Source organism: Podarcis filfolensis (assembly GCF_964270895.1).
Source record: "Podarcis filfolensis genome assembly, chromosome: 14".
NCBI classification, from domain to species: Eukaryota; Metazoa; Chordata; class Lepidosauria; order Squamata; family Lacertidae; genus Podarcis; species Podarcis filfolensis.
Genome location: NC_139616.1, coordinates 36,736,477 through 36,751,510, shown reverse-complemented (window position 1 = coordinate 36,751,510; position 15,034 = coordinate 36,736,477). Strand labels below are relative to the sequence as shown.

The 15,034-nt window shown below is 45.7% G+C and overlaps 1 protein-coding gene across 25 annotated transcripts in view; it reads right to left on the bottom strand.

The window, feature by feature from the left end:
• Positions 1-15,034, bottom strand: part of MAPK8IP3 (mitogen-activated protein kinase 8 interacting protein 3) — a 68,267-nt gene that overhangs the window by 37,067 nt on the left and 16,166 nt on the right. For 10 of the 25 annotated variants that reach the window (XM_083584880.1, XM_083584899.1, XM_083584882.1 and 7 more), the window contains exons 5-10: positions 13,877-13,900; positions 9,877-10,018; positions 6,983-7,226; positions 6,530-6,629; positions 6,295-6,413; positions 2,094-2,105 (exon numbers count right to left, since the gene is read on the bottom strand). In XM_083584880.1, the coding sequence (XP_083441006.1) occupies positions 2,094-2,105; positions 6,295-6,413; positions 6,530-6,629; positions 6,983-7,226; positions 9,877-10,018; positions 13,877-13,900 (641 nt within the window). Of the gene's footprint in view, positions 1-2,093; positions 2,106-6,276; positions 6,414-6,529; positions 6,630-6,982; positions 7,227-9,876; positions 10,019-13,876; positions 13,901-15,034 lie in introns of all 25 variants that reach the window. The other 15 variants (XM_083584893.1, XM_083584894.1, XM_083584895.1 and 12 more) reach the window with 9 other exon arrangements.

Below are 15,034 nucleotides of genomic sequence, written 5' to 3'. Positions count from 1 at the left end.
TGTAAAGAGTTCTTCAGCAGAGGTAGACTGGTATTATCAAAGGAAGGGAACTTTTGCATCCAGCCCAATGCAGACAAACACACCCCTTCTCTTTCTTTCTCCTTCAGTCAAAACTGGACACGTTTTTCACAAAGGATTGTGTTTACATGTCATACAACTCAGTAATAAGAAGTTGCCTTATACTGAGTCAGATCATTGGTCCGTCTAGCTCAATACTGTCTACACTGATTGGCAGTGGCTCTTCAGGATTTTAGGTGAGGACGTTCTCAACCCTATGCAGAGATACTGGAGCTTGAACTCAGAGGAGTTTCTGCATGCAGAGCAGATGCTCTATCACAGAGCTATGGCCCTTCCGCGAACATTTCAAGCATGACTACAATGAACATTTACATGTAAAAAAAAACACCTAATTTTCCACCCTTACTGGGAGAGCCCTGGAGGGAAGTGCGGATGCTCCAATTTTGGAAATGATACTAAATGTGAGCACCCAATGTGCTCACAAATTGACAGGCAATCATGTGTGGCCAACAGGAATGGGGAGAAATTCAATTCAGTTCACGTTCAAAGTCAAATTTATCAAATTCACACTCTCCGAAACAATACGAAAGCAAACATAGCTAACCGAAGAAAGTTTCCAGAAATTCCCTCTATCTACTGAAGCATTTCATAAACCTCTTTCTTGTCCTTTGTGTTCCCTGAACCTTTGCCCATCTTTATCTTAAAAACTCCGAAGCCTCAAATGCTTTAAGCTTTCTTTATATTATATATGAGGATATGTTCCAGACCTGTCATGGTTTTGTTTCTGCTTTCTGGAAACTTTTCCAGTTCCAGGATATCCTCCTGAGATGGGGACCACAACTGTATCCAGGGAAACTGTCCAGTCTGTACCACTTAAGCCAGTGGTGCTGTCAAGGCAGGATTTTAGGGTAGAGGCCCAGGGGCCCACTCAGCAGAATGGGCCTCCTAACGCAACAGGGCAGACTTTCCACATTCTGAAGGAAGTGATGTCAATGCACAATACCATCTAAAGAGCCACCCTACTCCAATAAGATAATTGTCTATAGAGAGCAGGGCTGGAGAACCATGTGGTCCATTTTGTTGGACTCCAACTCCCATCAGCCTCAGCCTTCACGGCCATTGGTCAGGGATAGTAATCTAGGAAGTCACCATATACTAATCCACTTAGCTCAGTATCATCTATGCTGACTGGCAGTAGCTCTCCAGGTTTTCAGGCAGGAGTGTCTCACAGCCCTACCTGGAGATGCCAGTGATTGACCCAGAAATAGTCTGCATGCAAAGCAGATGTTCTACCACTGAGCTATAGGCCTTCCATGTGATGGGAGGTGGTGGTTCAACAACATCAGGTTCTCCACCCCTGGCCTAGAGTCTTAAATTAGCTAACTGCACCACTGATTTAAGCAAGTTCATCTAGAAAAGATGCCCTTCTAACACTTCTCTTTCAGCTAGAACTCTTGACTGACCATCTCAGCCTTTTCCAAACTTACAAGCTGCGAAACTTGAGAGCTCAGCCCCCATCCTGCAAGCACTGAGTCCCAAACCTTTTCTTACCCCAGCAGCCATCCTGAGGGAGGGAAAGGACTAATTATTAATGGAATCAGCAAGATGGATAAACCTCCTATCTTCAGCTCACTCTCTGAATGAAGAACCCACACTTGGGTTCACTGCCTGCCCTAAAAGGAAGGAAAAATCCCACCTTATAGGAAACATGAAGTAACAGATGGTTTCCCACCTTCTACCCTAGGATTCAAAGAGGGAGGTAAAAAAAAGCAGACCGTGGAGTGAGGCTGCAGAAAGCCGGGGGTAGGGGTTAGAAATAAAGCTTACCGCAATGTAACATGTGAGCAAAAAGCAGAGAATGTTCAATTGGGTTTGGAACCTTAAGTCGCGCAAGCCAATCAAACAAGGGAAAGGCGGGACGAAGTCCGCAAAGCCAACCGTGATTGGACAACAGCAGGGGAGTATCACACGTGTGTACCCACATCATTCAATTTAAAATTCAAGAAAGGGGGAAGGAGCAGGAAGAAAGAAAAATTGGAGGAAACAGAGAATCTGAACAGAGGAGAGATACACACCTGAAAACTCCCCTATGGGCCATGTCCAGCGAAGCACAGAGATACAGGATGGGGTAGGGGGGAAGGAATTGGGGGGAAGGAAAGAAAAAGAGTCAATCAGTGACCGAAACCAACAAAATAAAAAAAAATCTGGATTTTTTTTAAAAAGAGAAACAAAAAATTAACAATGATCTTGCCATTTCAATGTCAAAAGGCATGAAATAGTAAAGACAGGACCTGCTATGGACTGCAAATGGTGTGAATCTACATATGGGACATTTGAGAGTATGAGGGTGAGGAAATCACTTTTTCCCCCCCAGATGAGGATATAAGTGAGGAGCCTGGAGACTTCCTACGAACCCAGCCTTGTCTTCTCAACCATGGCAAATGGTATAATAAAAACGTATTCTGAATAACCTAATTTGTTGGAATGCTTACGACCATCTGCAGCACTCTATGTAGGCTTTCCAAAAATTCATGGAAGCTGGCACAGCTTGAGACCCACTAAATCAAATGCAGCCCAGCAGGAATTGGATCATGGCCCTAATGCCTTAAAATGGAAATGGCCTTAACCCAGGTCTAACAGTTGGCCAATTTAGCCTAGTACTGTTGGCTCTGTCTGGCAGCCACTCTCAGAGGAACATAGGAAGTTACTTTATACCGAGTCTGACCATTAGTCCATTTCTGTTCAGTACTGCCTGTGATGACTGGTAACCGGCTCTCCTTGGTTTCAGAATAGGAACATGTGCAACCCCATGTTGGAGGTGCTGGGGACTTGTGCTGGGCCCGGGGGTGACCTGAGTAACGCGGTCCAGGTCCGATCCCGAATCTAAGGGTTCTGCAAGGAGTTAGTCCGGCAGGGCCAAGGCAGGACACCAGGCAGGAAACCAGGCAAGGTCAGGCACAGGATCACAGGCAGGTTCTGGTAAACAGCAATGTTGCTCCAGCAAGCCTTTTATCTCTGTCAGGGTTAATGGCCGGTCCTGATCCCCTGGTGACTCACCTACCTGTCTCGCCTGAAGGCGAGCACTCCTCCTGCGAGTACTCAGGTCTCTCCTTCTCTCAGACCTCAGTCTCTGCAGCTTGGGAGATGTTGGTGGGTTACTAGACCCAGAGGCCGCCTCAGCCTCTCCTGACCCAACTGGTAGTGGAGCAGCTGTAAGTGATGGCCCAGCTGAAGGCAACAAAGTAATCCCCGCATCTGGAGCCAGGGCAGGCTCAGGCCCCTGACTCGGCCCAGTTGGTGCTTGTTGCAGGGAAACCTCTGCATACTGGGGCTCTTCAGAATCAGGGAAACCTGTGCAGACTGAGGCAGAGGATCCGGTGCTGACTGAGACTCCTTTGGCTCCGAGTCCGAGCCCGGGTCACAGGCCATCACAGGATTGAACCTGGGAACTTCTGCATGCAAATAAGATGCTTTACCAATGAGCCACAGCTCTTTCTGGAAGCTGCCTTATACCACCCACATCAGGCCCTTGGTCCATCCAGCTTCGCATTTTCTACACTGACTGGAAGCTGCTTTCCAGGGTTTCACACAGAGGTCTATTCTAGCCCTATCTGTAGATGCCAAGCATTGAACCTGGGACTTTCTGCATGTAAAGCAGGTGCTCTACCAATGGGCTATTGTCCCTGCCCATTTTTTTGTGAAGGGAATGGTATGCAACTGCAAGAAAAGCAGTAAAAACAGGAGGCTCCTTGAGCCGGTGGTGGGCTATGTGCAATGCTGGTAGGCTGCTTTTGGCTCAGTGGGATGCAAGCTGAGCAGGCCTGCGTGACAGTATTAAGCTCTGAATTGAATCTCCTCTGCTTTAAGATAGGCAATTCATAACACTTACCATTTGCACATCCTTCGGGTTCCTCTCATCACCAAATATCCCCTTTTAGTTGAGGTAAAGATAAGTTTTACACGCCAAAATAGTCTGGCCTCCTAGGAGTAAAATTTAAGTTGCTGCCCTGCCCCCCCCCACCATTCTCTGAGGAGCCACAGCTATTCTTGATTGGCTAATCGCCCAGCCCGCTTAGATTCTGGTCAGATAATGAAAAGAAAAAAGATATTAGTCTAACCATTACAGGGCTAAACAAGCAGCCACATCAGAACACAGACCAAATTACCATTTCCTCCCATCCCACCCAAACAATGCCCCTTGTTCTGGGTCACTGTGTTTGGGAGGCGGGGAGGAATGACAAACATCACATAACAATGGCGGCCACCAGTGGGGGAATGGGGGGGGGGTCTGAAGGTGAATGTCATCCCTCCCACCCCCCAGAAAATCACTCCTCCAAATCCAAATGGCCACAGAAGCACAAAATTTGGGGGTATTTGTGTTAAGCTCTACTTTGATATAACCATTCACTGGTATTCGATGCTAGTTCTACTCAGAGAACACCCCTGAAAATAATGGACATGATTAACATCTCACTCCATTAATTTTGATGGCTTGAATCCAGTTAAGTTCTACTCAGAGTACACCCACTGAAATTAACACACCTAACTTAAGTCATGTCCATTACTTTCAGTGAGTCTACCATGAGCAGGACTAGCACTGGACACAATCCAATGGGTCTTCTCTGACTAAAACCTGAGCCACATTCACACATTTAAAGCACTCTCATGGCACCTTAAACAGTCATAGCCCAAAGAATCCTGGGAACTGTCGTTTGTTAAAGAGTACCGAGATTTGTTACAGAGCTACAATTCCAAGAGTTTCTGTGAAGAGGGACTGGTTGTTAAACCATTCTGGGAACTGTTGCCCTGTGCGGGGCATAGAGTTTTGCTAACAATTCTCAACACACTAAAGAAACTACAGCTCCCCATAGCTCATGACTGTTCAAAGTGCTATCATAGGGCATGTATGGAGTAAATGTGGCCTTAGCTGGATACAACCCATGATTTTTATCTGACTGTTGCCATTGCTTTTGGCAATACTGATTTGGTGCGCTACCCTTGAGCAGGCCAATGAATAGGTACAGTATAAATTTAGCTAATGAAATAATGATAACGTAAATGGTGATACATGATCTAGCCATGTTCAGTGGGAATGTTGCAGGGGAGAGGGAGTGAACCTGTGGTAGTGAGCATGAATTTGAGCATGGAAATATATTTGGTGTGTGACAAGGACTCAAGATGAGGAAAGGAAATTAAAGTGTTGGAAGTGACAACTAAATAAGACTTCTGGGCATTGATAATTCTGCATTTTACCCCTTTGGCTATCAACGTTAACACTTATTAGCTGGTCTACTTGTTCCTTTGCTTTTATTAACAGCTTGGCAATATAGCAGGTAAACTATTTATTAATTTTATTTGACACTGTTTACTTCTCAGGGTCGTTGTCGGCTATGTGTAGACTGCAATTCCTCACGTGGGGAAGAAAAACTACAGAACACAATTCTGATCACAGAATTCAGTGTTCCAAAATCAGTTCATTAAAAAGTTTATATTCCTTACAGCTGGGAAGCGGTATGCCTGAAAGGATGTGGGTAATATGGGGTGAAATCTCAAAAGCAAAAACATAGGGCGAGATTTCCAGTAATAGAGCATATAAAGGCATCTGTGCCTTACACTGCCCTACATGGCTCCTCCTCCAAGTCTAAAATAGCAGAGTAAATTAGGCAAAATAATTTATGTAACTCTGCTTTAATTTGCATAAATGTCACAGAATTCTGTGGACTACATGCATATAAATGACAGGGAAGGAAAGTTTGACTAAACATTAGGAAGAACTTTCTGACGGTAAGAGCTGTTCGGCAGTGGAACCTTAGAAGGTGGTAGACTCTCATTCATTGGGGGTATTTAAACAGAGGCTGGGTCGTCATCTGTCATGAATCCTTTAGTTGAGATTCCTGCATTGCAGGGGGTTGGACTAGATGACCCTTGAGGTCACGTCCAACTCTACAATTCTATGATTCAGAGGGAAATGCCCTTTCTATTTCATCCCAATGTTTGCTGATCACATCTGATCACCACAATCTCTGCATCTTATCCAGAGCAGGGGTAGCGAACACAGTGCCCTCCTGATGTTGCTGGGCTTCCATCAGCCCCAGTCAGCCTGGCCAATGGTTAGGGATGATGGGAGCTAGATTACATGCTGTTGGCTATCCCTGCTCTAGACATGACTTCTTCCAGCTCTTTACCTAATTATCTCTCCACCTACTCTACCTCAAAGGGCTGTTGTGATAAATAAGATAAGAATTTCAAAAGCAGCACTCTTGAAGCAGGCTTTACCTAGGAGGTCCGCTCCTTCATCCACATCGCCAATGGCTTCCGAGCCAACTTCAGTAAGTTCAGTGTACAGCGAGTCGGTGTTGATGCCGAAGGCTTTGTTCACGATCCCCTGAGTAGGGCTGTCATGCAAAGAGAAAAAGAATGGAAATGCTGCAGACTGGCACGAAATGAATAAAAGCTGCATTCTGCACTCATGGGCAGCATGCCTGAAGAAAGGGAATGTCTGCACCCAAACCTGTTTCCTGTGCGTTCCAGTCTGGGATCCTGGCACATATCCAGCTCCGGAGTAGAATCGATATCTTGAAAATCTGACCCCTCATCGCTGCTCCCCATCCCTGTAGGATGGAATGCAAAGAGGGAAATATTCATAGTCAAGAAGACCAAACCAACATTTCAGATCAGAGGTGGGCATTTGCACCTCTGCTTATCAAGGAGGATACTGGTCACAACCCGCAGAGATCTCGTGCAGCCACCAATAATTCTTCATCCACACACACACACACACACTTAGCTAGGTTTAAGAGGCAGTCCATTGCTCAACCCTGGGCACCGCAATCTAATTGCAGCCCTAAAAATAAGGAATATGCTAATTTACACCATCATGGGATGACAATTCCTTCTTGGCATGTTATGTCCACATCTCACATTCCTATAGGAAACAAGTTAGAAGTTTCTCAGCCAGCCATACCTATGCTCACATTCCTCGTCTCTTGGGCGACCTGGACTTCCATATTTCTACTATTCCGTTTCTCCCGCGACCGCTTGTTGTTCTTTGACGTGATGTAGTCATTCATGGGCTGAAGGCTCTCATTCAGGGGGGTGACAGCAGCAGAGGGCACGGACGAGGTGGGCGTGTTGGATTTTGTTCCAGTGGTGCTGGGCGTAGCAGCTGCTGAGGACTGTCCAGACTCAGACATTTCATCAGGCGGGCACTAGGGGCACAGCAGTTTGGAGGGGGTGGGAAGAGAAGGGATGGAGAGGCAATCACATGTATCAGTTAATTTTTCCTCCCATTTACTGGTCAGGCGGCTGCCTTGTAGCATTGTGATATACGAGCACTATGCACTAAAAAGCCCATAATGGCCACTACAAAAATGAGGGCCAGTGTGGTACAGTGGTTTAGAATGTTGTGTCTGGACTTTTATAAACAGCCAGGTTCAAGTCTCCATTTAGCAATCAAGAGAAGTGGGTGCCCTCGGGCAAGTCACCATTAACCAAACCTACCTTGTTGTGAAGGATAAATTTAATTAGACCATACAAAAATATTGTAATTCTCCCAAGATTTTTAATGGCCCGTTAGCAGCTTTTAAGATTCACTGTGCTGCTTAAGAAAAGTCATGTTTAGTTTATGTGTTTTATCCTCTGATACCTAATATCCTCACGTAACATTCTCTTTTTTCCTTTTCCCTCCAGAACGCCTCAGATTTTTTTGTCGTATGTTTGGCTCACCCCTTGGCCTGAGTGCTTAATGGTGAATAATGGCCCACAAGGAGCCACAATGTGTTGGAGGCCTTGTGTCGTCTATGGGTGCTAGTGAATCCCATCTTCCTGAGTTATAATTTGACCCTTGCTTATTATATAAGGAACAGTCAACCACACAGTCTGAAGCACCAAACCTCTCTACTCACTAGACCACACTGGCTGTTGTTGCCCCGATGTGGCAAGGTTCATAATTATGACCAAATGCTGGACTCATTGTTTAGGGGCAAACTACAGAAGCAAACAAACCAAAGGATCCAGTTAAGGGACCGTCACTAGTGACAGGACTTTTAAAAACAAGAGCACATACGCACATCTGAAAAGCAGTGCAACTGAAACAAAGACACACATTTACACAAAACCATACGTATTTCACCCAAATATCTGAAGGGCCACAAGTTCCCCATTGATGTTCTAGGATCATAATACATAATTTGTTTTTAGGAGACTGGATGAGGACCATATTTGGCCACTGCAGGAACCATGTGGAGTCATCCTCCAGCTATCTTCATGGCTGATAGGAACCACTGTGGGACCAGTGCCAGCAATGGACTAGCCCTGGAGGAAAGGGGACCTTCTTTTCTAGAGGCACTTCTGACTTCTACACCAAATCCCTGCCACTTAAGTAAGAACACAAGAAGCACCACTGAACTCTTAGCTTTTGTTCAGGCAATTTACAGAATGGTGATTTCTTCAAGGCCAGGGGTGATCTTGTTAACACTAGTCTAGAAGGATTCCCTTACTGCAAACCCAGCTATACTTACACAGCTGACACATGCACGCGCATACACACATACAGAGCATAGCAAAATGACAATGGAGACTGTGAAAAGATGGCCACTTAACCCTTTGCAGCCATACATTCTTAAAGGCAAGGATGCCATGCTTTAATGAGCAGCAGAATTTCAAGTCCTGTATATACTGTGCTGGCGAGCTTCAAGTAACCTATGTGGTCTTAGATACCAATTGTTTTCAGGTGTGTAACAAGAACAAACTAGCAGCAGAAATCCTATCACAAAGGGACCATCAAAGACTAAAAAACCAGAGTAATGTAATTTGACAGTGGTGCATTTTCTACTAACATTACATTCATTTCCCTAATGGTTTTACTAGTTCCGGATGTTGTTTGCACAACACCGAGATGATATTTTGTTTGCACCTTGCCAACTAGAGAACAAAGCATAGGCTTGCCACATGTCAGGAAAATTCCTGATGTGCTGGTTTTCGGATGTAAAAATGGTGGCGGGGATGGGGGTGGGGATTTAGCCAAATTGGCAAAATGTCTGGGAAAACCTGGATGTATGGCAATGCAATGAAAAAAGCAGTGGAAACAGCTCCAAAGCCTTAAAATCGCTATTTTGGGAGGAGAAATATGGCAACCCCAACAAAGCCTTGTTACTAAGTATGTGAGCAATACTGGATTTCCAACTTCAGGGAACCTTTTTTTGTTGTGGGGCAGGAAGCTATGAATGGTTTAAAGGCACAGGGCATAGCATATCTCCTTCTTAACAAAAGGCAGCAGCAGAGAGGAGAGGAAATCCAGGTCAGGATTACAAGAAAAGGTACAACAAAAAGGATTTAGACTAAATCAGTTTTCTCCAACTATTCACATTTTTGCAAAGCTATTTCTCCAAATGTAATGCCTTTTGGATGTTGTTTTCACCAATATATGCATTTTAAATATACTTTCTACTGCAATGTGTGCCTTCTTGTACACATTACTTGGGGTGAGAGAGTAAATCTGGCTTATATGATTATATGAAGAAAAAGCAGGGGGTAGTATTTTTAGGACAACATGGAGACTGCAAAAAGAAATTCTGAGCAGGGGCAACATCGAGTCCATAATAAATCGTCCTGATGGAAGCACCTTGAGTGTATGCTAGCTGATGGGCAAATGTTAAAATACTGCTGCCCCAGGGGGAAAAAAACCTTTAGGAAAAGAAAACTCATCACACACAGGAGTTTAGCTGAGCAAAGCATCAGCAAAGAAATGGCTATGAGCTGCAAAGGGTTACAGACACACAGAGGTCTCTCTGTCCTGATGGAGGTGCTGCTGACAAGTAGGCAAGGATGCCCTCGTTTCCATGATGGTGTTAGAAAAACCTTGTAGCCGGAGTTGGACTGCAGCTGGCCGAGGTCACTCAGATGCCAGTGGTCCACTGTGGGGGCGATCTTGGCGCCCACCTGCCCACGTACCATGTCATCTGTGAGGGGGATGTTCAGAGAATTGGGACGCCTCTTCATGCTAGAGACAGAAAAGGAAAGTCAGAGAGAGACAAGGAGAGAAAGAGAGCATGGGAAAGAGTTAGGAAACCAGCAGATCCTTGACGTGGAGAAAGCAGCAAAACAAACCCATCATAGTTAACAGTGGGCCAAGTATCCCAAGGACAACCCATTAACATTCCCATAAGATTCAACTGCCCGAGAAGTGGAAAGTCCTTTTAAAAAACAGACACCAAGTTTCCAGACATATGAGTGTGAAAATATGCTCAAAAGTGTATGTACCTGCTAAAATCTCTGAAGTCAGTGGGGTGGTGGCATACATTTTGCAGCAGTTGGGGGCATTGGCACCTGCATAGTTCCATGAATATTGGATAGGAAGCTGCCTTATACCAGAGCAGAACAATAGTCCATCTAGGTCAACACTGTCTACACCAGGGTAACCCAATGTTGTGCCCTCCAGATGTTGTGGAACTTCCCATCAGCTCCAGCTAGCATGGCCAGGGATTATGGGAGTTGTAGTACAGCAACACCTGGAGGCCGCCATGTTGGCTATCCCTGGTCTATGCTGACTGGCAGCAGCTCTCCTGGGTCTCAGGAAAGAGTATTTCCTGGCTCTACCTGAAGATACCAGAGATTGAATTATGGGTCATTGGCATGCAAAGTGTGTGCTCTGCACCAGTGAGCAACAATCCTTCTGAAGTCAAACCAGACCTGATTATACAAAAAGGCAAATGAATGAATAAAACTGTGGAATAGTTTATGAAAAATAGAGAGACATAATGCAAATCTGCGTGGTTTGTACTACTCACAAAATTCTGTATTTCCTGGTGTGGAATTTTAAACCTTTCAGCACAAGGCTCACACAACATCAACCCCAGGAATTGGGTTGGGTACCTGCCCTAGATGGAATTGCACTTCCTCTGAAGGAATAGGTGTTTAGTTTAGGGGTGATCCTAGATCCATTGCTGTCACTACAGTCTCATGAGTTTTTTGTTTGTTGTTTGTTTGTTTGTTGGTTTGGTTTTTTGCTGCTTTTACTGATAATTTCAATCAGTATATAACTTTGAATAAAGTAAAAATAAAAATAAAATGCATCCCTGACTGTTGGCCATGGTGGCTGGAGCTGATGGGAAGCGAACTCCAACCTCATGCCAGAGGTTCCCCATCCTCAGCCTAGAACCTCTATGTTGGCAAGAGGAGTAGGGCAGCTTTGAACTTGCAAAACACTTTTCTTCCAGCATGAATTGAGCAGGGAGCGGAGGTGGAGTTTCATGCAACACTCTATAGACTGGCAGCCTTAACTGCACTTGAGCTTCTCTGAGCTTATGCCAAAGCTGGTGCTGCAGCAAAGCCTCAAGCCTTTTCCCTGCTGTTCCTGGTACGGATCACCGCTTCTGCTGAACACAGAAAACCATTTCCCCAGGGATCCAGCTGAGAGGCAGTGTGTGAAACTGCTGTAATGGAACTCAAAAACCCCGGAAATCCAAAGAGCAAAGGCAGTGAACGCAAGGGCTGGTGAGACATGCTCAAACTCCTTTGAGGGTGAGAAGTCAAACCAGCAAAAGTGTGTGTGTGTGTGTGTGTGTGTGTGTGTGTCGAGACAAACAAATTTTATTGTAGGTGGGCGTGGGGGTGGGGAAATGGTGACAAAATTGCCCAACAGGAGATTTTCTTGCTTGAAGACATGAATTTCTGTGCTGGTGCATCCAACACTTGAGTAGGGAGAGGGATTTCTCCCCCCACTCAGATAAATTGGGATCAGTCAAGGAAACTGATTGCCAGTAGTTTCCAGGAAAAAAATAATGGATAAGGCCACACATTACCTTATATGAATCTTTGCATTTGCCTGTGTGTGTTTTTTAAAAGCAAGTCGTTTTTGCTTGGTGGGGGGGGGGGGTGATTCTGGACTGGGACTTCGATATGGGTGAAGAAGGCTTTGACATCACCCAGAGCCAACCACAACCCACCTCTGAATTTACTATTTATCCTGGGAGGGAAGCAACTCTTTTGATGCTATAATGAGGGTCCCAGTGAGAGCCAGGTACATGTGTTTCAGACAAAAGAGGGGCTTTTATCTGGTGATCTTAGCAGCATTTGTGTATAGTGATATAACATGCTTGGCCAGGCTTCACTAAAGGATGTTGCTAAAGGTAAAGGGACCCCGGACCGTTAGGTCCAGTTGCGGATGACTCCGGGGTTGTGGCGCTCATCTCGCTCTATAGGCAGAGGGAGCTGGCGTTTGTCTGCAGACAGCTTCCGGGGTCATGGGGCCAGCATGGCGAACCAGAGCAGTGCACGGAAACGCTGTTTACCTGCCTGTCAGAGCGGTACCTATTTATCTATTTGCACTTTGATGTGCTTTCAAACTGCTAGGTTGGCAGCAGCAGGGACCGAGCAATGGGAGCTCACCCCGTCGTGGGGATTTGAACCGCTGACCTTCTGATCAGCAAGCCCTAGGCTCAGTGGTTTAGACCACAGCACCACACGCAGTTCAATTTTGTTAAAGCTTTATCACTTCTCCTTTCGCCGCTGGTTTTGATATGAGATAGCCTATTGTTAGCTCCTCTTAATATGAACTGCTGAATGGGGTGCTGTGGGCATAATTCTAGCCAACAGGCTCACAAAAAAAGGCCATAATCTTCATGGCCAGGGGTGTCAGGTGACGGTGAAAGGCCAATCCATTGCCCGGGACAAGTTACAAAGGCTTTTAGGCCTGTGAACTTCCTGGATCTGTCTGAAGTTTGACTCCAGCTTGCTTGCAGTTTCCTGTCTTTGATCTCTAACCTTAGGCTTGAATGCCTGACAAAAGCTAAGACTGTTAGAAGTAAACTACCTGTCAAATGCTTTCCTCCCTCCGCCACACCCACAGACTACAGGCGGCCCTCGGGGGGGGGGGGGGAAGGTGGCCCACCTCTGCTCCAAGGACACCTAGCTCTTCCTAGATGCACTGCAAGTCTACCTGTTGCAGTGACCTTGTCAGGATTTGAACTAGCGCCAAATGTGAGGGCACCATGGGAAAGTAGCCTCCATGGCCCCACTGGCACCAACGGACCTCAGCCCCACCAAGTGAGCTTGTAGGCAGCGGGCAGCTATGAACTGCTCTTCATTGCAATTACCCACAATGCCCTGACAGAGAGCTGCTCTGGGGCATTATGGGCCTTTTTAAATTGCAGCTTCCCAGCTGCCGTCTGCTACCACTCTGTAATCCCAGGCCTCGGGCATTAGGAAGGATGGAAAGCCAAAGGCAGTCACTGGTTTCGGTAGGCCCTACTATGGCAGTGGAATCCAAGGCCACATCTGCATTATAAATTTAAAGCACAATGATACCACTTTAACAGTCATGGTTTTTCTCAAAACATCCTGGGAATTGTAGTTTTTTAAAGGGTGCTGAGAGTTGTTAGGAGACCCCTATTCCCCCCACAAGGCTACAATTCCCAGGATTCCCCAAGAGAGAGTAATTGCTAAGCCACTCTGGAAATTGTACCTCTGTGACATGAATAGGGGTGTCTCCTAACAACTCTCAGCACTTTTAACAAAGTACAATTCCCAAGATTCTTTGAGGGCAGCCATGATTATTAAAACAGTATAATACGGCTTTAAATGTATGGTGCAGGTGTGGCCCTGGTTGCTGTGTGAGGATATCAGGTGCTGCAGCGATGCTCAGTTCAAATTCTGGACCCTGTTCTTCGTCAAACATATGTTGGTGTGACCTGAGACCATTTCCTCTGCCTCTTTAGAGCCTAGGGAAATAGGCTGTCCTGCCTCAACTCACCAGCTTGTCTCACATCAACACAAAACAGCAAAAGCGCTGTTGATGGTCACAGCTACTCCCCCCCGCAAAGAGCTCCCAACCCAACAGATACAGATTCTTCCAAATTACCTTTTCCTCCATGACTGGCGGTGACTGAAGTGACAAACAGAGAGCAGCCCACACAAGAAAGGCAACGGCACAAGAAGCAAGACAAGAGAATAACCATTAGAGTGCAACAGTCATGCAAGCACACACACACACAAACGTTGTTATGTGCTCACAGAAATGCTCACCTGAGCAGAGATTGAGACATTGGCACACATAAAACATCCAGCCTAATGAACATGCAGTGAGTCTGGAACACACAATGGTGATACATACAGTCCAGTGAGGGAGGTTTGGAGGGTGGCAAGAGAGGGAGAGGGCCTTTGCAGATGTAGCTCCCCAACTGTAGAATGCTCACCCCTGCCTGGTGCTATCAGGAACGTCCTTCTGGCACTGCCTTAAAACTTACCTCCAGTTTTAAAAAAGGATTAGGGAGCAGTTTCTGTTCCTTAAGCCAGTAAAGAAAATACATAAGCAAGGCCTCATGAGATTTCAGAAGCCACGTCAGGGATGGGGTGGCTGAACAGGCTCTCCAAAAGTGAGGGCTTTATTGCCTCACATAGTACTTCACTATCTCTAACAGAAATCATACTCCAAAGCAAGCAAATGTAGGCAGGCGTGCAAAAATCTGCATAATGATCCGTCCATTGCAAAATTAGCATCGTGCAGAATATTATTTATTCATTCATTTTGGTAGGTCAGAGTGGTTTTAACAACCGATCCCTCTTCCCAGGGACCTCCGGGAACTGTAGCTCAGGAGAATAGGGGCCTCTTAAAAACCTTCAACACACCTTTAACAAGCTACAGTTCCCATGATTCTTTGGGAGGTGCCACGTCTGTGAAAGTGGTATCATAGTGCTTTAGATGTATGGTGCAGATGTCACCTAACACAGTCTGGAATGCAAAATTTTCCTGCAACTTCAGTAACTGGGGAAAGTGGCAGCCCCAGTCGCATAGCTGGCTGATGGCTGTCTCCATATTGTGATTTTTTTAAAAAGGGGGTAAGTGAGTGTTTGCTTTTTTTTTTTAGCACACTCCATCAGTGGAGTTCCCACAGTAGACAACAAATAATTAAAATAAACAATAAAAAGCAATTGAAAACAGAAGCATCAAAAGCAACAGCATTTAAAACAGAGATTGGGGGGGGGGGCTTTTGGCACTTTGCACTTTTGTTGGATTCCA